This window comes from Aplidium turbinatum, chromosome 1 (assembly GCF_918807975.1).
Source record: "Aplidium turbinatum chromosome 1, kaAplTurb1.1, whole genome shotgun sequence".
Taxonomy (NCBI): domain Eukaryota; kingdom Metazoa; phylum Chordata; class Ascidiacea; order Aplousobranchia; family Polyclinidae; genus Aplidium; species Aplidium turbinatum.
The window spans coordinates 54,096,130-54,118,910 of NC_137472.1; the positions used below are offsets into that span (position 1 = coordinate 54,096,130).

Consider the following 22,781-nt stretch of genomic DNA (forward strand, 5'->3'; position numbering starts at 1 on the left):
TGGATTGCTGTATACCTTGCACAGTCCAAGTCCGGCAATAAGCTTTCTTCACAATAGTCATGATATGCATTAGGCAAATTAAGGTTGTTAACTTCATTGCGCGCAATATGTCGGTGTAATACCCCCACTTTTCGAAGGGAATATCCCCGTCATATGCGAATTTCCACCTTCCAAATCTTCATTCAACTGTAAAATACAAATAAATTCAGTAATGCATCATCTTCATGAAGTGCCATTAATCTCTCCGAACTTGGGTGACCATTTGATGCCATAGTTCTTTAGCATACCAGTAATGTAATGCATATGTTTTGGGTAAAATAAGTCACGTTCAATTGCTATATATAGTAGGCAAAATTGGCACCCAAAGAAGAACGTTCATTACCGGTACCTCAAAATGTAAATATAGCTACGGAATTATTGAATTAATGCACTTCTAAAGTAGCACTGTCATCATAATGGTGTATATTGCATATTATGCTTTTGAAAGCTAACTTTTTCAACCTGCAATTATGTATTTCATTGGCTATATTTCCAAATTTGATATATATTGATAATATTATTATTATGTACTATTTATTTGCATCAGACCAATCAGTCCATATTAATTACCATACATGCAAAAAGACAAAAACAAAAAATACAAGAATAATCACAATAACCCGGTTAACAGATAATGCTGTTGCGGAGAATTGTTAACGAGTAAGCTGCAAAAATATTAAGTGTAGTTTAACATACCTTATCAAAAAATATTGTACGATAAGTTCTTCTTCACTCATGTCTTGAAGAGCCTCCATACATTGTGACAACATTTTAATGACTTTTTAAAACAATATAATAAAAAACCTTTCTCTACACTTATTGCTGTTTGTAATAAACATATACTGTATTTATGAACTTTCTCTATTTGTATTAAGCATATAAATTGTTTTGTATATCATGAGTGGCCCACGAGTAACATGCTAAATGTGACATATCAGAAATATAGAAATACTGTATTTCATTTTGTATGAAGCTAGCTGTTTGCATTCAAAAGGAAGTACCGGTAACCAATATTTTAGCCCACCGGTGTTTAATTCAAACATAGTTATTTTGCTTACCGTATGTGTGTGCTTACGAGAATTACCACCAGCATATTTTTAGTGGAATTGGCTCAAAATCAACCATAGTTATAGTAATGAATAAGAACCCCATAATATATAGGCTACAAATGTGTCATGTCAAATGCATTTCTTCATTTTGGTGCAAAATATCTTAAGAGGAACAAGAAAGGAGATAACATATGCAACTTTATATTTTTATCAGTAGGCTAGTAAACAAACAAGTTTTTTGCCAGTATATCTGCAGTCTGTAGTGTAAACTGACAAACAATAAATATTCAATGGCAATTTAGAATAAACTCGTCGTCGTCTGAGCTTCTGGGGCCGAGGGTCTATCCTTTTACCACCCCAGATTCACGATGTTCCCGGACTACACTGGAAGGCTGCTAGAGAGCAGCCAGTCTTTAGTTTCATCATCCATGACGCGCAGACCTTCCACTCCGTTAGGTGGCTTGAAGATGGTACAGTCATTGATGATGTGGTCTGCGGTCTGTTCCTCGGCACCACATTCACAGGAGGAGGAAGAAGCCATTCCCCATTGGTGCATGGTTGAGCGGAAAAGGCCGACGCCCGTACGGAGACGGTTGAGGCGCACCCACGCCTGTCTCTGTAGTGTCAGGCCGATTGGGCGTGTGTCGGCGTCGGGGATGAATGAATGGAGTCTGGTGGTGCTTGACCTCCATTCAGAATTCCATTTATGGTCCGCCCAAGTAGCCGCAGAGATGTCTTGTTCATCAGCTTCGTTGATCAGAAGCCGAGCGGCTGGCACGAATGGGTGTCTTGATTTCAGTCGGCGGGGGTGCCCGTTTGGGAAGGCAGAGATCTTGTGGTGGAGAAGATGATTAGGCTCCAGTGCCCGTCGACCGAGGGACAGAGTGGCTTCTTCGCGACGAAGCTCAGCAGGTTGGATGCCAGCGAGAATGGGGAGATTGTCCAATGGTGTGGGACGCAGGCATCCGGTCACTGTGCGCAGGGCGCTGTTTATGGCAGTGTCGATGTTGTGGCGGTGAGCACTGCGGCACCACACAGGTGCACAGTACTCTGCTGAAGAGTAGACAAGGGCTAAGGCTGCTATTCGCAAAGTGTCAGCCCTCGCCCCCCAGCTAGAGCCTGCCAGGCGCTTCAGTAATGCAGCGCGAGATGTCAGTTTCTTGCGCAGTGACACCAAATGGTGGCGGTATGTGAGCGATCTGTCTAGTGTCACCCCAAGGTACCTTGGCTCGGGGCAGAAGGACAGAGGTTTTCCGTTGTTGTGGACATGTAGCTCACGATCAGCTTCCCGATAGAATAAACTTATTGGGCCTAACCTAGAAAACTAGCCACAAGAATGGGAAATTTTTTGACTGTAATTCACATATTCTTAATGAACAGCAAAATTGTTGATTGTGACAAGTATAGATTTGACTAGGGACAGTGGAATAACGAGACAACTCGCTTTATTGATTTTTCTTGCGACATGGACAGCTGGAGGGTCACTGCAAAATTAAAAAATTGACAGAACTGCAAAAAGTCTTGTTTGCTTTTACGTAAATTCATTTTTAACAAACGAAATGCTATATTTTGCGCGAGGTTTAGGATGCTAGAATATCGACAGAACCTTGCTACAGCAGTGTGAGGTTAACTACTGTTACCACTGTAGCGTGAAATCTATTGCTGCATTATTATGATTAGTACAGCATTACATAAGCATGATATCACATATTTTCATACATTTATTTTGGCAATACACATTTTATGCACACGCAGCCAGATCGCATACGCTGCATCTGGATATTCGACATATCGCGGCAGACCTCAAGCTGTAGTTGCACCAAATTTTGTCATAACACTTTGACCCTCCAGTTGTCCACCTTCTTTTTGAGTGAGCAATCCCCTACTTCTACCATCCCTAGATTTGACCAGTGCATCATAGCCTAATTTGCACATGTCTAGTATAGCCTTATCTAGATTTACATAATGTAATTAATATCTTTTAAAAATTCTTCAGTATAAATAACTTGTACAGTGTACATATATATTTATAGACTTTGAATAGACAAAAGTAGCCTACTGTTTAATCTTCAGTCTAGGTCAATTTTCATTGGCAACAAGTGCCTTCCTTTAAACTAACCAGTGCCTAATATTCCTGGCAGAAAAGTTTATCAACTAACCAGCCTTTCAACAACCTATGTTTTGGTCTTCTGCTGAAGAAGCCAAAATTCAATTCCTTATAATTTGAACTTACATCATCTTTTAACTACTTGTAGTCATGCTAACCCAAGCCTCAGAAAAGTAATCCAAACGAATTTTTCTAGATAAATACTGTAACTAACATCCTAAACATTCTACATTAGTTAAAAACAAGTCTGCAACCACAATCTCTTTCACAATTTCACCATTGATAGTAGACAATATGCCTGTATTTGCATACCTTTGGTGCTTTGCTTTCATAATGTACTCTACCACCACTAGGAGCGCTGTTTCACGAGCGACGACAACTGCCTTTTTCGTTAGCCTTCCAGACTAGTAATATAGAGACTGTGGTCGAATGTCAACAATCTGCTGATGTATTTGGTAGATTACATTCTACACGTGAGCAAATAGCTGATGCTGGAAGAGATTTGTTATTGAAAAGGTTGGTTACTAGGACTGTATTGGTGCACAATTAATTAAATAAGAAGAAATGAAAATGTTGCTGAGTACCAGTCTGAATGAGATTCACCAATAATAATGCAATATTTTGTTGATCTATCAAGCTTTAGTGCAAAACCTGCAGATTCACTTGGCCCAGTAGCGTAGCCAGGAATTTTGAAAGAGGGGGTTTTGACCACCCAGCGGCGGGGGGTCTGGGGGGCCTCCCCCAGAAAATTTTGAAAAATTACTTTGAATTTAGTGCATTCTAAGAGCATTTTCAACAAAAATGTGGGTACGAATATTCCTGTAAAATGGTCCTGTCCGGCGGCATAGCAAAAGGATAAGATCATGTTTTCTTCGGCAGTTTTCGGAAATAAAGCTAAGTCTCTATGTTTTCTTGTTGCTAATTCCTGGCTGAGATGTTTGGTATTGGCAAAACTCGCTCTTTTAATGCAATTTTGTTTAAAATTAGGCAATTTTTTTTAGACTGAAAGCATCATTCTCAATATCGTGACGTCACACTCGTGCCAAAGGGGGGTTGTAACCCCCAACCCCCCCCCCCCCCCTTGGCTACGCCACTGACTTGGCCAACTACGGTACCGTATGTCAAGTACATGCAGATGGTTGTAACACCTTTCAGTGTTCATCCTGAAAGATTGCCACCCACCGAAGCTGCAATTCGTTTTCATTCCTTCAGAGTACATTTGCATGTGAAATAATAGTGCGTAGCCTAATGGTATTGTAACACAATACTGGTAATCATTTAGTGTAAAAGCGTCATTGCTCTATAGATTATAGCACTTCAAGATATTTTTCAAGAATTGTTTATTGTCGGTAACTTATAGTAAGGAAGGTAACTTATTCGTAAGGAAAAAAATGCAAGTTATAACAAAACAACTTGCGTTATAACATGACTAGCATAAACAAGTGGTGCACTACAAATCAAAAATTTTATGGCAGCAAGACTTGATTTATCTAAGTTGATATAAAACTGTTGTTTCAGGTATGTCAGTGGAAGCATCTTGACACTGAAATTTTGGATCTCGCACAGTGGGGATGGAAAGCTGACACAGCATGTGCAGTTATGCCAATAAAGACCAATTTAGATCCGGCACCAGAATGGCTATTGAACGTTGTACGATGCAAATGCAAAGAAGAAACAAAAAATCAATGTGGTACAATGTCTTGCAGCTGCAGAAAACATGGCTTAAAGTGCGTAACAGCATGTGGAGAGTGTCGTGGGGAAACTTGTTGCAATCTCAGTTATGTACAAGACTGCCATGAGGATTGCGACATTTTGATCATGTTTCAATAAATGATTTCATAAAAAAATGGAACGTCTTGCCCTTTTGATTTTATGAGCGACCGAGCATAGAAGTCAGGGATATCTAAAGAGGATGCGAAGGCTTTTATTACGTCTAACAATAGAAGGGCTTTTGTTTGTCGTAAAATGACATTTGGCACCGATAGTACAGTAGAATTCGCCTATAGTGACTTTGGCTATAGTGACACTTCGCCTATAGTGACACCTGTTGCAAAGTCCCGTTTGCAAACCATATGTTTTGCATAGAAATGACTTCGCCTATAGTGACTTCGTGTATAAGAACACTTTGCTTACAATGACACCACATTTCTGTCCCTTGGGCTCAAAAATTTCCGTATAAGGACACTTTACGGTGTATTTCCAGTTTAAGTTGGAATCATATTTTGTCCTTATCAGCATTCGCTAGTTCCCAGCTAGCAAATCCATCTTTTTACATTGATTTAACGTATGCAGAGGTTAAACCATAAAGGATTGATTTGTTGACTGGGTTTGAATTAAACCAACATGGGATACGCATGCGCAGATACTGCACAAGTGAAGTTATCAACGACGTCATCATTCGTCTATAGTGACACTTTTTCCGCGGTCCCTTCAGGTGTCACTATAGGCGAATTCTACTGTAGTTTAATAAATCTTGTTATGATAACTTGCATTGCGTTATTAGCATCAGGCCTGGATAATCACAGCATGCTCATGGTTATTTGTTAATTCAACTACCCATATACTTGCTTTACATCTAGCCTACCGCATCAGGCTTTGTTAAAAAAACAGCTTACTGGTAACTTTTCAACTGTCTTTGTAAACAAGTATTCTTTAAATATGCTCTACATAACATTTGCTAACTGTCTTCTGTAGCTTATTGTACCAGCTGCACTACAAAACTTTCTATGATTTAAAAAAAACACATGTTTAAAGCACTACAAACTACCACCCTGGTAGTGTCATGAGAATGTTTGTTTATCTTTATCCTGCATTGCGGGAAAGCGGACTTGAGCGCTATGCATCGGTGTACGCCTTCCGACATACACCTGCAGCCTACAGCAATGTCTGTTTCCGTTTGTCTACTTTACTTATGACTTAACCCTTTGAAGGTTGGGGGGGGGGCTGTCAATTCAACTTTTTTGTATCAACAGTTGTATCTCTAAAACTACTGAGGCTGCGACTACGAGATTTCTTGACTTTTCCTAACTTTTATTCACCTCTATTGAGCTGAAATTTTGAGCGATTAAAAGTTATAAATTGAGAGATATAATGCATTTCTCAGCACATCCTTTGAAATATTTCATATTCTGTTATTCAAAATTTTTCCACCAGCTGGATGAAAGTAATTAATTTGGCCCATGTCTCGTTAATCCTAACTGTTTATGTAAAATTATGTAAAAAAAATTTAATCACAACATTGCAATGCATGTTCTTCATTACTCTAGCAAAAAATAATGTGTAAACTCAGGCTGCAATCACAGTCATAAGTCACCTCAACATTTCAACGTATATGAGCAGTTCTAAAATTGACATAGTTTTAATTTTTGAATATGCTCAGCGTGAATACTTTTACAAAGTGAATCCCAAATTTTGAAACCGTGCCTTAAAAAATAACAGAGATATCACTCCTAAAGCATAAGAAGAATCGACAGCCCCCCCCCAAACTGAGCAAAGACTCCAGCAGCCCAACCTTCTAAGGGTTAAAGTGCCTCTGACAGGAAAATAAATTCGCTAAATTTACCTAAGATACCAAAAAGATGACACTAACAAACTTTTTTGACCAGCAAATCGTAAAAAATATCAACAGGCTACTAAGTTACACGCTTGCAAACTTTCGTTGACATCGGCGAATCTGGCACTTATTCATTTGCGAAAATAAAGACGGCAACACCGCTGTGACGTCACAGTAAGCGGGAAGGATACATTCTTTCTCTGTGATGACTTGGTAAAGTATGGTACGGCTACTGCAAAACGTGAATGTGTGGGGCTCTGTTGATTTAAAGCATGCGCAAATTAAGAATTACCGAAATGAAAAAGTGAACTTATTATTACTATCAGGTTTCGATCAAATAGGTTGAGTTTACTTTTATCAAACAGCATCTCAATTCAATTGAAATTGCAGTTTCATAGGGCTACAATTTTCATACTTTTTTATTTGTCCTAATCTGGCTATAGCCAATTGCAGTGTAACAACAGTATTTCACAAACAGCACCTTTGATTTATGGTTGAGGCAATGCCTACAAATTGCTGTTTATGTGACATTGTCAGTGGCAATGACCGTGTGCTTTCTTTTCCCACTTTTCCACAAAACAAGGTACTGAGAAGAAAATGATCAAAGTTTTCTTCAAGTGTTCGAAAGTGGGATGGGCCGTACAAAACTAGTCGTATATGTTCACTTCACTGAAGATGATTTTGTTAATACCACTAAAGTAAAAATGCCTACAGGCATGTGTTGGAGTGTATACTACAAGGTGATGCTCTCGGAAGCAACAATCGGATTGTGATGCAGTCATGCATTGTTTGGCGAATCCGAAACAATTTTCCAGATGGCCGTTACACAGGATTTCAATGGCCAACTGAAGGCACATTATGAGAGAGAGAACTTTTATTTATTTTTGAATAGTGATGATGAATTAAATATGAATGATGATTCGTACGATTTCTTCATTTTTCACTTCAAGTATATTTTAGGTTTTGTAGGAACGCATCCAGTACAGTTTTATTAAACTGCAAAAAACAATAAATCTTCGAAAAAAGCAACCGCTTGTACCAACTCCGACCAAACTGTGATCCACCAATTACATCTAGGAAGCGTTTGTTTCATCCGTTGCTAACAACGTCCACTTAGGATGACGTAATACCACCAAAGTCGTCCCAGAGCAGTGAAATATGGAGTTTCGCCTGTGGTGGCGCTGCGGAGCAGTCGTTTGATTAATTACGCCCTAACCAGTCGAGCTACGAGGTTAAGATTAAAAAGTTCGCCAAGTGTAATTCTGCGCTAGGAAATGCTTTAAAAAGTTACTATACTTAGATCCAACATGTCAGGGGCACTTTAAATTTGGTACTACCCATTACTCGAAATCGATCACTAGGTAGAGGCAATTATCGTAAAGTTTCTTGCCCAGAGAAACAACAGCAAGTGGCGAGTGGCTGGAGTCGAACATGCACGCTCTCGACTGCGAGCCCAACGCGCTAACCACTCGGCCACGGCTGCCGACAAGAATAAGGCAATCGCTTCGAGCCTTCATATCCACTTCTGTAGATACTCCTTATAGAAGTTCACACCAATTAAGTGATACAGGGACGTTACTGCAAAGGCTGGACTGAGCCTGAAAATGAGGCTAGAAAACGTATGAAATTTTTTTCTTAAGTTTGCTTATGATAATAAAATATAAAACAATATCAAATGAAAACAATTGTACGGTACCACATAGTTCATGGCGATCTTTATTCTCCTATGGCAGGAAGGCGCCTGCAGCGTTAATACATAGGATGGTTGCCCAAACCCACGCACGATTTGCCAATTTTTCTTGTGTGATGGATATTTGTGTATTGCCCAAATTTGGGCTACCCGAAAGATTCCACTGGATAGTTGAGCTGTAGCCTACTCCTCAGACACGGCATATCCATTAGCAGTGAGTCGAATTTTCACCTTCGACAAGAACAATAGTGCCACGCATTGGGCACTCGACTGACAACCATTTCCTCAAAGGCATAATTATTGAAATAAAGTTTTGAAAATTTTGCACTTTTGTAGGGGAAGGTCGGGACCTGCGAGCCACTTTTTTCTTTTAGATGCATATCTTCTACGTTTCTCAACATTTTTCTCTAAAAATTGGTTTTGCAATGCCTTGTAGTGCTACCTACTTTACAGCAAAAGCACAAGTTATTATTTCAGCAAATGTTTGATTTACGCTCAAAAACATAAACATGCGCCAAGCGGCTTATCGCACCCCACATGTGGGGAGCGATAAGCCACAATTGCGATAAGCCAAAAAATGTAGTATTTTAGCAAAGAAATCACTTCGCCATATCAAAAATACAATTCTAAAACATAGTTGTATTATTTATGTATGAAATCAATCTTCAAGCCAGCTTCCAAGATTTAAATTTTGAAATAAACGATGGAGAATTTTCAAATGATTCCTTGGGATGAGTTGTCAGAATTTTCATGTGAAATAGCATAATTAATGAAATAAATAGCATAATTAATAATAAATAGCATAATTAATGAAAATAAATAGCATAATTAAAAAACGACACAAAAGTCAGAATTGTGATATATCCTAATGGAAAGGTGTGAAAACAAAAAAATGATGTCATATGACACTTTAACATCTACTATCACAGGCACTTATCATGGCTTGTAGGTCCCAACACAAGGTGACTCAAGGCTCCCTACCTGATCGTTCAGAAATGAAACAGCTGAAAAAGAACTAACATTGCTACCTAAAAAACTTTCAGCTTAATCTCATCATAAATACATCACCTACCACTACAAAAAAGTTCATGAACATTTCTTGCATAACAAATGAGTTATTTTAAAACACATTTAGCCAAAAAATTTTACTTTTTTAACCCAAAACCTAGAAATCCTCTTTGCACCTTCATTTTTAGTACAATTTTGACCAAAGGATTGTGGGAAAGTTATCCAAGCATAAAAAATATAATGGCGTCAAAAAATGTAAAAAAAGTACTTTATATTAAAAAAAACGGGGGTGGATTATGGCTCCCACCATGATCATGGGTCCCGACCTTCCCCTATATTTAATGCCCATAATATAGGCTACTCTCTCCACTTGTAGCGCTTCGTTTCGTCATTAAACCGGACCTGGGGTCAAAATGCCCTCTTGAATCATTATATGAAGCTCTGTTCTATCTAAAAACGATCTTTTAGAACAAATGTATCGGATCTGCAATTATCAATGGGCTGGTAGTAATAGGTAAGCAATTGTAATTTGATGACGTCAGAGTGACGTCATTTGAATATAAAAATATTTTGTCAAATGTGAGTTGTCTCTTTCTTACACACGTAGGGAAAAAAGTTGAAAATGAGACTAGAAACTTGCGCAAAAGGGAAAATACACTTTCACCACTAGCGGCGCAAGGTGCTGCTTAAAAAACAGCCATAACTTTTTTGCCTAGGGTCTCTGGTTGGAGGAGAGTAAAAATCTTAATCTAGAGGAGTTAAGCTTTCCAACGATACCTAATTTGTTAAGGTCGCAATTTATTCCAGGTCAATACGTTTTACGCTTAGACTACAGAGGCAGCCAAATCAAGAGCTAGCAGCAACCATGTTCTGGCATTAATGTTTGTCTTGTTACAAATGTTCGTTCCTTTCACTGTTATTAATTAATTCGTTCTTGTAGCAACACAGCAACGTACGTGATTGCATTTAGTTTGTTGCAATGTTGTACGAAGAGGCTTGTTTGCATTCTCGGCACATCTTAAACGCTGTAACATTACGCCGTTGTTACGTAGTATTGTTCCGTTTTCTTTTATACATATGCAGTTTATTTCTCGCTTTATCTTTGCTGTGTTTCTTGGTGACTTGCATATTTTGCTCCTATCCGTGTGTGCGTGCGGGTACGTACACAACCATCTACGTAGCCTATTAAGCGAGACCAAAAAAAAGCCAAAGGAAAAAATCTCTATCACGCAGTAGGTTACTTCAGCGGTATAGCGTTAGGTTTTTCTTTTGCGATCCTTAGTTTTGCGTTTGCAACAAATCTCTTCCTGGAGCAAAACAAATAATATACACGTCCGGTAGGTACACAACTTAGCGTTTGATACTCCTTTGCTATCACGCAACTAGCGCTCGATTGAAAACGTCTGCAGACGTTGAACCAATTTAAAAATGACAGATTTTGCTGCCTTAGGCGATAACTCGCGGCCAAACGTTCATCTGACTCTTGTGACGTCATATTACTATTCGACAAACGCAGAAACTTTGGTCGTTCGACAAAAAACAAAAAATCGCAGCCCTGCCTGTGCAAAGTGCAAACGATTTCTCACACAAGTCACATTTATATGGCTTTTCACCAGAATGATGTCGCATATGACCTTCCAGATTACTGACCTGTGCAACGATTTCTTACACATGTCACATTTATATGGCTTTTCACCAGTGTGTATTCCAATATAATTTATCAGGTCACTGACCCGTGCAAACGATTTCTCACAAACGTCACATTTATAACTTATGGCTTTTCACCAGTGTGAATTCGCACATGACATTACAGGTTACTGACCAGTGCAAACGATCATTCAGATTACTGACCCGTACAAACAATTTCACACACGTGTGTCAAATCACAAAATATCGTGTTTCACCAGTGTCAATTCCAATATGACCTGTCAGGTCACTGACCAGTACAAACGATTTTTCACACATCACATTTATATGGCTTTTCACCAGTGTGAATTCGCATATGACGTTTCAGGTTACTGACCAATGAAAACGATTTCTTACACAGGTCACATTTATGTGGCTTTTCACCAGTGTGAATTCGCATATGACCTTTCAGAATACTGAAGTGTGCAAACGATTTCTCACAAACGTCACATTTATATGGCTTTGCACCTGTGTGAATTCGCATATGACGTTTCAAGTTACTGACCTGTGCAAACGATTTCTCACACACTTCACATTTATACGGCTTTTCACCAGTGTGAATTCGCATATGACCTTTCAGGTGACTGACCCGTGCAAACGATTTCTCACACACGTCACATTTATATGGCTTTTCACCTGTGTGAATTCGCATATGACGTTTCAGGTGACTGACCTGCGCAAACGATTTCTCACACACGTCACATTTATATGGCTTTTCACCAGTGTGAATTCGCATATGATGTTTCAGAATACTGACCTGTGCAAACAATTTCTCACACACGTCACATTTACATGGCTTTTCACCAGTGTGAATTTGCATATGACCTTTCAGGTCACTGACCCGTGCAAACGATTTCTCACACACCTCACATTTATATGGCTTTTCACCAGTGTGAATTCGCATATGACGTTTCAGGTTATTGACCTGTGCAAACGATTTCTCACAAACATCACATTTATTTGGCCTTTCATCAGTGTGAATTCGCATATGACGTTTCAGGTCACTGACCCATGCAAACGATTTTACACAAACGTCACATTTACATGGCTTTTCACCAGTGTGAATTCGCATATGACGCTTCAGGTCACTGACCTGTGCAAACGATTTCTCACACACGTCACATTTATATGGCTTTTCACCAGTGTGAATTCGCATATGACGTTTCAAGTTATTGACCCATGCAAACGATTTCTCACATACGTCACATTTATATGGTTTTTCATCAGTATGACTTTGCATATGATCTTTCAGGTTACTGACCCGTGCAAACGTTTTCTCACACACGTCACATGTATATCGCTTTTTACCAATGTGACTAATCTTAAGCCGATTTAAACTGCTGCGTTGTGGAAATGATGTTTCACATAAATCACACTTGTATGGATTTTCACCAGTGTCACTTCTCTCATGAATTTTCAGCTTCACCACTTGTTCTTGGTTGCCGATTCTATATGGTTCACAATCTTCAAGCTTTACCAGAATTGCTTTACTTTGATTCATGTCAAAAGGTGAAGTGAATAATTGAGTTGGATTAGTGATGCATTAGTGATGGTTGACCAAAAATAATTAGTTAGCTTACAAAGGATGAAAAATATTGCAGGTTAAACAGCCTATAACCTGAAACATAAGTAACAAACTGTGAAAAATTCAACATTTGTGAACAGTAGGCTACGAATAGTTGACTATTGATTTCCAAAAATATTGCATATTAAATTCTATATTTATCAAAGCACAAACAATACGCACAAAAGTAAAATCTTAATAAGTAGCCTAATATTCATATTCAACAAATTTTTAACGAAAGCACAGTCTTTTATTTCCATGTTGCACAAACTCATATAAAACATCATTGAACTAGCTGATGGTGCTTCAAATATTTAACTTAAGAAAAGATTTTACACACACCACAGACAAAGGCCTTTTCACAAGAATGAAAATTCAAACTTAAAATAATGTAGAAATGATTTACAACATAATACACCACACATGTGTGGTTTTTTGCTCACTATGATGTGAAATCAAACAATATTAAGTCTCTGTTAATCGACCTTTTGTCAAATCTGTTGAAACAGTTTCTGTAGTATTTTTTTTCAGAATTGGACAATGCCAAAATAAATTGCACTCAAAACCCATTTGCAATGCTAAATCAAAACAGACTGCCAAACACCTCCTACCTAACTCTGAGGAAGAACTTGCTCATGTAATTTCTGACTCTCAGTTGGGGCTTGAAGTTTCTGGAATAAAGCTTCACACCTTTTTGGTTTGCCGTTAGAGAGGAATGTCCATCATTTTCTGACTCAGCAGTAACAGCACTCCTGCCGTTTGTATCGCCGTGTCTGTGCGGATCAGCGTTTCATTGTTGACGGCAATCAAAGCAAAATACCAACCCGGTACACGACAACTGGGCAAGACAAAGTGGGCGATATCCACTTGGGCGAGACCAGATGGGCGACGAGACAAGTGGGCGACGGACCAAGTGGGAGACGAGTCAAGTGGGCGACGAGCCAAGTAGGCGACGGACCAAGTGGGTGACGAGCCAAGTGGGCGACGGCCAAAGTGAGCGACGAAGTGAAAGTTTAGCCGCTCAGAAAAAAAATACGACTTTTAATTTTTACTTTAAAATACAATGATTGAGTTGTGGAAGGGAGGCAATGAGAGTTCTCACGCTGAGTTTCACGAAGCATTGGAAGCAACATTTTCATTATATTTTGTAGTCTAGTAATAGTGCTTGCTGTTTGATATTAATTTGCATTGTGACATCATCTTGACACATTATTTTGCAATTTCCGGCGTCAGGGTTTATCGTGAAGCTTAAGAGAAACCTCTCAGAAAAGAGACAAACGAATGGCCATAGAGTGGTTGAAGTCAGTTATGAACGTTCCCTAACCGTTATCGAAACTTGTCAGTATAAAATATGACATTTAATTTTTACTTTAAAATACAATGATTGATTTGTGGAAGGGAGGCAATGAGAGTTCTCACGCTGAGTTTTACGAAGCATTGGAAGCAACATTTTCATTATTTTTTGTAGTCTAGTAATAGCGCTTGCTGTTTGATGTTAATTTGCATTGTGACATCATCTTGACACATTATTTTGCAACACACAATCCAGTTTCTGAATATTATAAACACTTGCGGTAGGTCACTAGGTCAGCCAGTGCTGAGATCTTAACTACTAAGTAGCTGGTTTGGTAGGTACATGCATTAGACATTGGAATGTTTGTAGTGATTTTCAATCGAAACAGAAGTTTTTGTTAGTTGTTCGAGTGTGTTATTGTTAAAAATACATGTAAAAACTTACATACGAATCCTTAACTACGGAGATTAGCATAACTTTGATGCTCTAAAAACAAAGTCATATTTTTCAATTTTTAGGTCATAAACAAAATGGCCCTAGTAATGACTGTCAGTCACAATGTGTTCTGTAAACTGCTGATGCGGCTCCGCAGCGTCTAGACCAGGGGTGTGCAACGTGCGGCCCGAGGGCGAAATGCGGCCCGCGAGGAAAAATTGTGCGGCCCGCGAAGATGTGCCAATTTTGAATTGTGTCCGGCCCGCGAAACGTATTTACAATTTAGTTTAGTCTGGTACGTGTGAAAAATTCATTGTGGAGCGGGTTATTGTAGATTTCACACCTTCTGTTAACCATTTTAGAAATCTTCTACTGGCCACCGCTAATCCATTGTATTTAATTATTTGTGGAAAGTAATAATGTATGGTCACATAAAAGGCATTATGAACAATTTACGACTTTGGAAAGCTCACGTACAGACAGGAAATCTTTTTCACTTTCCAACTTTGAGAGACCATGGAATGAATCCTGAGAAGAAAACTGAATTTGCAGACCAACTTGAAAACATTGTATGAATCTTTGGCTCGTTTCAAGGACTTCAAATCTCATGAACATTTGTTTGGTATGTTCTCTTCGCCATTCAACACAGACATTGACAAAGCAATAGCAGATATAACTTGAACTTATTGATCTTCAAGAGAAAAACGGATTTGAAAGCAAAGTATTTAGAAACAAATCTTGGCGATTTTCACAGAAAACATCTCAACTAAGATGACTTTCCACATTTGAAAAAATTCATGGCTTCAGAAATGGCTCTTTTTGGCTCAACGTATTTGTGCAAACATTTTTTTTCTAAAATGGGCGTCATCACATCACCCTATCGATCGGTTCTGACAGACGAACACTTGGAAAATGGACTTCGAATTGCGAGCACTTCCATTAAACTAAATTTGAAAAATAGCCGTTGGGAAAAGAAGCCAGCTGCAAATTTCTCACTGAAGTCGTTTAAAGACGGTGTGACAATAAATTTGAATAGCAGTTTTCTTCAGAAATTTATGCGTTTTAACTTATTATATCTGAAAGAAGATAGCCCCTAATAACGCCATAAGAATTACATGAATAACAAAAAAACTACTTTTTTGTGCCTGCAACTACGAGAAATCATATGTTAAATAAACGTGCGGCCCGCGGTTTCACCCAGTTATTTATATCTGGCCCTCCTGTAATAAAGGTTGCACACCCCTGGTCTAGACTAGAGCATTCGGTCTAAAAATATCAGTTGCCTTTAAGTGCCCAAGTTGAAATTATGACTTCTGCCTCTTGAGAAGTCCCACATAGTCTGTGGTGGATCCTGTCCATTAAAGTTTTATTGGTACTTTCACATACAACATTGTAAATGTAAGTTAATAGCAAGTCTCTATGAGACATTGGATTTTCCGTGCACATATGATTTATAGTGTCAAGAACACTAATTGTGCGCTGTTTTTTCGGTCATTGACCAATTTTTTAGCAAAATGTCCGAAAAAAATATAGTCAATTCGGTCAATATGTCAAAAAACATATATAAATCAACCATTGTATTTTAAAGATGATGTCACAATGCAAATTAACATCAAACAGCAAGCGCTATTACTAGACTACAAAAAATAATGAAAATGTTGCTTCCAATGCTTCGTAAAACTCAGCGTGAGAACTCTCATTGCCTCCCTTCCACAAATCAATCATTGTATTTTAAAGTAAAAATTAAATGTCATATTTTATACTGACAAGTTTCGATAACGGTTAGGGAGCGTTCATAACTGACTTGAACCACTCTATGGCCATTCGTTTGTCTCTTTTCTGAGAGGTTTCTCTTAAGCTTCACGATAAACCCTGACGCCGGAAATTGCAAAATAATGTGTCAAAATGATGTCACAATGCAAATTAATATCAAACAGCAAGCGCTATTACTAGACTACAAAATATAATGAAAATGTTGCTTCCAATGCTTCGTGAAACTCAGCGTGAGAACTCTCATTGCCTCCCTTCCACAACTCAATCATTGTATTTTAAAGTAAAAATTAAAAGTCATATTTTTTTTCTGAGCGGCTAAACTTTCGCTTCGTCGCTCACTTTGGCCGTCGCCCACTTGGCTCGTCACCCACTTGGTCCGTCGCCTACTTGGCTCGTCGCCCACTTGGCTCGTCGCCCACTTGACTCGTCGCCCACTTGACTCGTCGCCCACTTGGTCCGTCGCCCACTTGGTCCGTCGCCCACCTGGTCTCACCCAGGTTGGTATCGCCCACTTTGTCTCGCCCAGTTGTCGTGTACCGTACCAACTTGACTACAAAACATTAACATTGCCTTGAAACCAGCACCAAAAAACATTGTCATGGCTGTACTTGCTTGGTAGCCAGGGCTTTAGACCAGATTCAAAGAAAAAGAGGGGGTGTACCAGCAAACATCTGCATAGGATTGGTCCATGATACAAGAAAAGGATCCACAGAGGGTACAAACTGCTATGCATAAATCAACATGTGAATAAAAATAATAACAGTAACCTCTAAAGTGAAATTTACAGGACTTTTAACTCTTTCATTATTTGTTGAAAAATAATGTCTAAAAAAACATTTTGACTCTTTTTTTTATTTCTTTAAAAATAATGTCTAAAAGACATTATTAAAAAGCAACTACGGACAGTGGCTAGTGTTTCGATCTTCCGATTGCTTCAGCGCAGTAAAGTGAAAGTGGAAAGTTGTGTTGAAGTTTTGAGATAGCAGTTTCTAAGAGTGATTTTAATAAGCCAACGACAATCAATTTAATTGTTTAATTTCCGACTTCACTTTACTATGCTGAAGAGATCGGAAGATCAACACACTGGCCAATGTCCGTAGTTACTTTTTAATAATGTCTTTTAGACATTATTATATTATTGAAGAAATGAAAAAAGAGTCAAAATGTCTTTTTGTATTGGCAGCACTCCACATGATTTTCTATGCTTTTTTGAAGACTTTATGCAAACTATCATTCATCAACACGATTAATTAAGACTGCTTTGCAAACAACGTATTAACCAGTGAACGCATGACCCCTCGAAGGCTTGGGATGCAGCTCGCCAAACATACATCGGTTTGGTTGGCCAAGTCGACTCACAGGAACCACAGTTGGACGTTGAATGAACAATGTTTCCGCATGCTGTGCAGCTAATGCTTGCATATGACGTTGTGTGCAAGGGTTGGTGAATGGGGTTGGATGTTAACCCTCCATGGAAACAAAACATTGTGTAATTAGTAGCTTATATGATGCTATTTATCACATTTTCCTCAACAGTTTTAATACTAACAAGCATATTTGTAGAAGAAACACAGCTTAAAATTCTATATTCATGAAAGCACAAAGAACGCACACAGAAGTATAATCCTAACGAACATTATTTCACAAATTTTCAAAAGCGAAAAAACGATCTTTCATTTCCATGACGCACCAACTAGTACAATATAAAAGAAATACAGTATAATCTTCAAGTGACTTGTCACACCAACACAACTTATGGCTACAAAGGCTTTCATTTGTACAATAAGTTGTTTCATCATTTACATTGATGCGTTCTCTTCACGTAAGTGAATTAACAGCATCTCAAATGAGAAATAACAAAAACATATCTTTCACACTTGCATGACGTTTAACTAGAATGATTCATCCATGGCTTCCTGATATCAGGCCACTGAAGTGACGAATCATCTTATGCCGACTTAAATTACTACATTGTGGAATGATTTTTCACATAAATTACACATGTACTTAATTACACTGGCTTTTCACCAGTGTGACTACTTTCACGAATTTTCAATTTCACCGCTTGTTCTTGGTTATTGATTCCACGTGATTCAAAATCGTCAAGTACTTCAAGCTTTACTGCAGGGGTTCCCAACCTATTTTACACCGTCCCCCCATTTGAAAATTATGAAAAATCATTGGCCCCCCTATTTTTTTCAACCATTTGAAAAAATTAGGGAATGTCACTTTAATTAAAAAAATTGTTTATACAGTAACCAGTAATTAGCATGATAAAATGATATAAATACAACACACAATAAACATGATACAGTAGTAAATTAATTAGCTTTACATATGCAGTTAACTTATAGCATATATATATATTTATTAAACTTTAATTTATTTTTTTTATTATACATACATATAGTGTTGGAGTGTACTTGGAGATGATAAATTAAAACAATTAATATTTTTAAAATTTTTCCATTGCCCCCTTGAAAAAGGCTCTTGGCCCACTAGGGGGTCATGGCCTCCAGTTTGGGAACCCCTGCTTTACTGGAATTGCTTCAAAATATAATCCTTACATATACTATTTCACAAATTTTCAAAAGCGAAAATGCGATTTTTCATTTCCATGATGCACTATTTAAACATGAATTGAAATCCGAATCACAACTTAAATAATCCAAACAATAATCTTGGTTATTGATTTTGTAAGCTTCACAGGAATTGATTTATGTTGATTCATATTAAAGGATTTGATATACTTTGAATTGCTAATAAAATAATCTCGATTAACCAAAACATCTCTTAATATTCATTCACCAAACACAGTGGAAATCGGAAATAACAAATAAATTGCATTTTATGACTTTACCAGAGAGTGAATTATCTTATGACGTTTCTAACAAGCAACCCGCAAAAACGCTTTTTCACATACATCACATTTATATGGCCTTTTACCAGTGTGAATTTGCATATGACCTTTCAGGTTACTAACCTGTGCAAACGATTTCTCACACACGTCACATTTATATGGCTTTTAATCAGTGTGAATTCGCATATGACGTTTCAGGTGACTGACCAATGAAAACGATTTCTTGCAAACGTCACATTTATATGGCTTATCACCAGTGTGAATTCGCATATGATCTTTCAGGTTACTGACCCGTGCAAACGATTTCTCACACACGTCACATTTATATGGCTTTGCACCAGTGTGAATTCGCATATGACCTTTCAGGCTACTGACCCATGCAAACGATTTCTCACACATGTCACATTTATATGGCTTTTCATCAGTGTGAATTCGCATATGATCTTTTAGAATACTGACCTGTGCAAACGATTTCTCACAAACATCACATTTATATGGCTTTTCACCAGTGTGGATTCGCATATGACGTTTCAAGTTACTGACCCGTGCAAACGATTTCTCACACACCTCACATTTATATGGCTTTGCACCAGTGTGAATTCGCATATGACATTTCAAGTTATTGACCTGTGCAAACGATTTTTCACACACGCCACATTAATATAGCTTTGCACCAGAGTGAATTCGCATATGACGTTTCAAGTTACCGACCCATACAAACGATTTCTCACACACGTCACATTTATATGGTTTTTCATCAGTGTGAATTCGCATATGCTCTTTCAGGTTACTGATCCATGCAAACGTTTTCTCACACACGTCACATGTATATCGCTTTTCACCAATGTGAATCCGCTTATGCCGATTTAAACCACTACGTTGAGGAAATGATTTCTCACATAAATCACACTTGTATGGCTTGTACACCACCAATGTGATTTCTCTCATGAATTTTCAATTTCACTACTTGTTCTTGGTTGCCGATTCTATATGGTTCACAATCTTCAAGTTTTACTAGAATTGCTTCACATTGATTCATGTTAAAAGGTGAAGTGAATAATTGATTTGGATTAGTGATGCATTAGCGATGGTTGACCAAACAAAATCAGTTAGCTTACAAAGTATAAAAAATATTGCAGGTTAAACAGCCTATAACCTGAAACATAGGTAACAAACTGTGAAAAATTCAACATTGGTGAACAGTACGAATAGTTGAATACTGATTTCCAAAATTCTTGCAAGTTAAATTCTATAGTCAATCTGGGTAATGCGCAGCGCAGGAGAAACAGCGATAATGCGCAGCGATGCGCTTTATAAGAAACAAACAAAGAAATTTGATATTCAAAAGTTGGTTATTTACAGCTAAACTACCCAGCTGTTCAGTGGAAACCAAGTCAAAAGAAGGATTGGACGGTATCCAGCCTAAAATCTTCCTTTTCATACGTCACCTATTTTCGCTTCATTTTCACTTTGAAAGTCGGATTTCTAATTTCGCTGCTGCAAAGAAGAGAGAGCTTGTATCAAAACGGCTCCAACGTGTAGCGATCATGCACACACCAGCCTTTATTCAAACTAAAAGATGATAGAGAAGTAATTTTGTTTCTTTAAGAAAATGGAAAACTACGCATTTGGCCACAAAACAAGTCACGCGTTAAATGCGTGGTAACCACGTGATGCTTTGAAATTAGGAGCTAGGCAGTGAAACAAAATGGCTGCTCGGTCTGTTGTGTTTGTATATTAATTGCTTCAACGTTTGCTGACGTTGAATCAATGTAAAAAACGAGTGATTTGCTGTCCGGTGCAGTAAAAGCGCGCTTAACTAAGAATATTGACTTGGACAGTTGCAGTACAGAATTAAAAGTTTACCGGTGTTATTAAGATGTTAAAGTTTTAAACAATAACAATTACAGCAAAAATTAGTCGTAAATCAACCGAAAACAGTGAAGCCGGCGGCTTAATGTGAAGTATAGCGATACAATTTCGCTGTCCCACTCCGGAAGATAAAACTGTGAAAGAAAACAAAAAACAGTTTAGTTAGATAAACTACGGATTACGGAAGGTATAACTTCATATTTTCCAGCCTATCTAAATCTTCCTACAATATCACATTGTTTGTGTTACATTCACGGTTCAAGCATTAGCAAGGAAAACAAATTATTTCCTTTGTTTCGAGCATTTAAAAAGAATGTCCCCACTGATTGATAACCCCTGTAATTTGTGCCATGAACAGAGTTTTTAGGCGAATGACCTCAACTAACTGATTTGTTTTGATGCTAAAGCAGCTATGTAATGCCCATTTTGTTATAATTTGTGAACGCCGCTTCGTTTAATCGTTTATTTGTGCGTCAGCAAAATCTTACATTTTGTCGACTCTTATTTCTTGACGTTAAATCAACGTAGTTAAAAGTTTGCGCCGGCAAAGGCAGCTTGTACCTTTTTGTGTATGAGGAATTATTTTTCTTCTCTTTTCGTACTACAAATGACGTCTGTGCTTGTCATGTAAAGCTTGAACTGTAGTGTACTCAACATTGATAAATGGCTGCGCATTACCCAGATTGACTATATATAATATTCATAAAAGCACAAACAATGCGCACAAAAGTGAAATCTTGAAAAGTAGCCTAATATTCATATTCAACAAATTTTTAACGAAAGAAAAGTCTTTTATTTCCATGTTACATAAACTAATATATAGGCCTAACACATAATTGAACTAGCTGATGGCGCTTCAAATATTTAACTTAAAAAAAGATTTTACACACATTACAGACAAAGGCCTTTTCACAAGAATGAAAACTCAACTTAAAATAATGCAGAAATGATTTACAACATAATGCACAACATGTTAAGAATCGGCTGCCCAGAAACTAATAATACACAACACATGTGTGTTTTTTGCTAACAATGATGTGAAATCAAGCGTTATTAAGTCTACGTTTATCAACCTTTTGGGTCATTCCATTTGAACTCAACGGGTTTTTGGAAAATTGCAAACTCAACCGTCTTAGATTTTGTTGAAATTCACACTAAAGTTTCATATAGATGTATAAAGAACAAAAAAATTTCAGCTCATTATCTCGAGACGTTTAGAAATTACAGCCCTTCAAAGTCATCAAGGTTCCTCAAAATGCTTTCGCATCTAAATTTTAATCCATGTTTGGGTCTTTACAACTTTTCATGTAAAGCATTTACAAATCTAAAATGTGGTATTCCGAGTAAGAAGTAGGGGAGATGTTGGACCAGTGGATCATAGGGACCAGTGACTCCGGAGCTTTTTTCCTCTTTCAATTTAAAATAGATATTTCAAATTTTGACTGTGGTATCGACATATAACGTCATCTTTATCTACGAGTTTTTGAACAAGACAGGAGTCTGTGTAAGATTTGAGACAGTATAAACGATTTTTGAGGCAAAAAAGTAAAATTTTCACATCTAATAAAATTTGTATTTCGTACCAGAGCAAAGTGCTTATGGAATGTGGTTTAATAGGAAAAATTCTCATTGCATTTTAGTTAGGTGATGGCAAATAGCAGACCTGAAAGTCTAGTCCAAGTTTCAACTGATGCCATGCTAAGTGCAAGTGGCCGCCATGGGGACCAATGGTTCACAACCTGGTGGGGACCAGTGGATCTGCTGAATCAGCAGTATTGTTCGCCTACCGAGTAAACAAACTACAGAGATAAGCAAATTTCTCAACATCTTTTACGGCATCTCTAAACTTTA

General features: G+C 37.8%; 1 protein-coding gene and 1 pseudogene across 1 annotated transcript; both read right to left on the bottom strand.

Moving 5' to 3' along the window:
• Positions 1-11,137: 11,137 nt before the first annotated feature.
• On the bottom strand, positions 11,138-13,512 carry LOC145783041 (uncharacterized). Its single transcript, XM_082594810.1, has 2 exons — positions 13,308-13,512; positions 11,138-12,750 (listed from the first exon to the last, which is right to left on the bottom strand). Exon 2 carries the CDS (start codon positions 12,631-12,633, stop codon positions 11,404-11,406), a length of 1,230 nt encoding a protein of 409 aa, XP_082450936.1. The 5' UTR covers positions 12,634-12,750; positions 13,308-13,512; the 3' UTR covers positions 11,138-11,403.
• A 5,573-nt stretch (positions 13,513-19,085) lies between these two features.
• Positions 19,086-20,006, bottom strand: LOC145767260 (uncharacterized; annotated as a pseudogene).
• Between the last annotated feature and the right edge of the window lie 2,775 nt (positions 20,007-22,781).

What these genes read in the sequence shown, in the direction of transcription:
- LOC145783041 (XM_082594810.1), bottom strand. Translation starts at nt 12,633, where the DNA reads ATGAATCAAAGTAAAGCAATTCTGGTAAAGCTTGAAGATTGTGAACCA.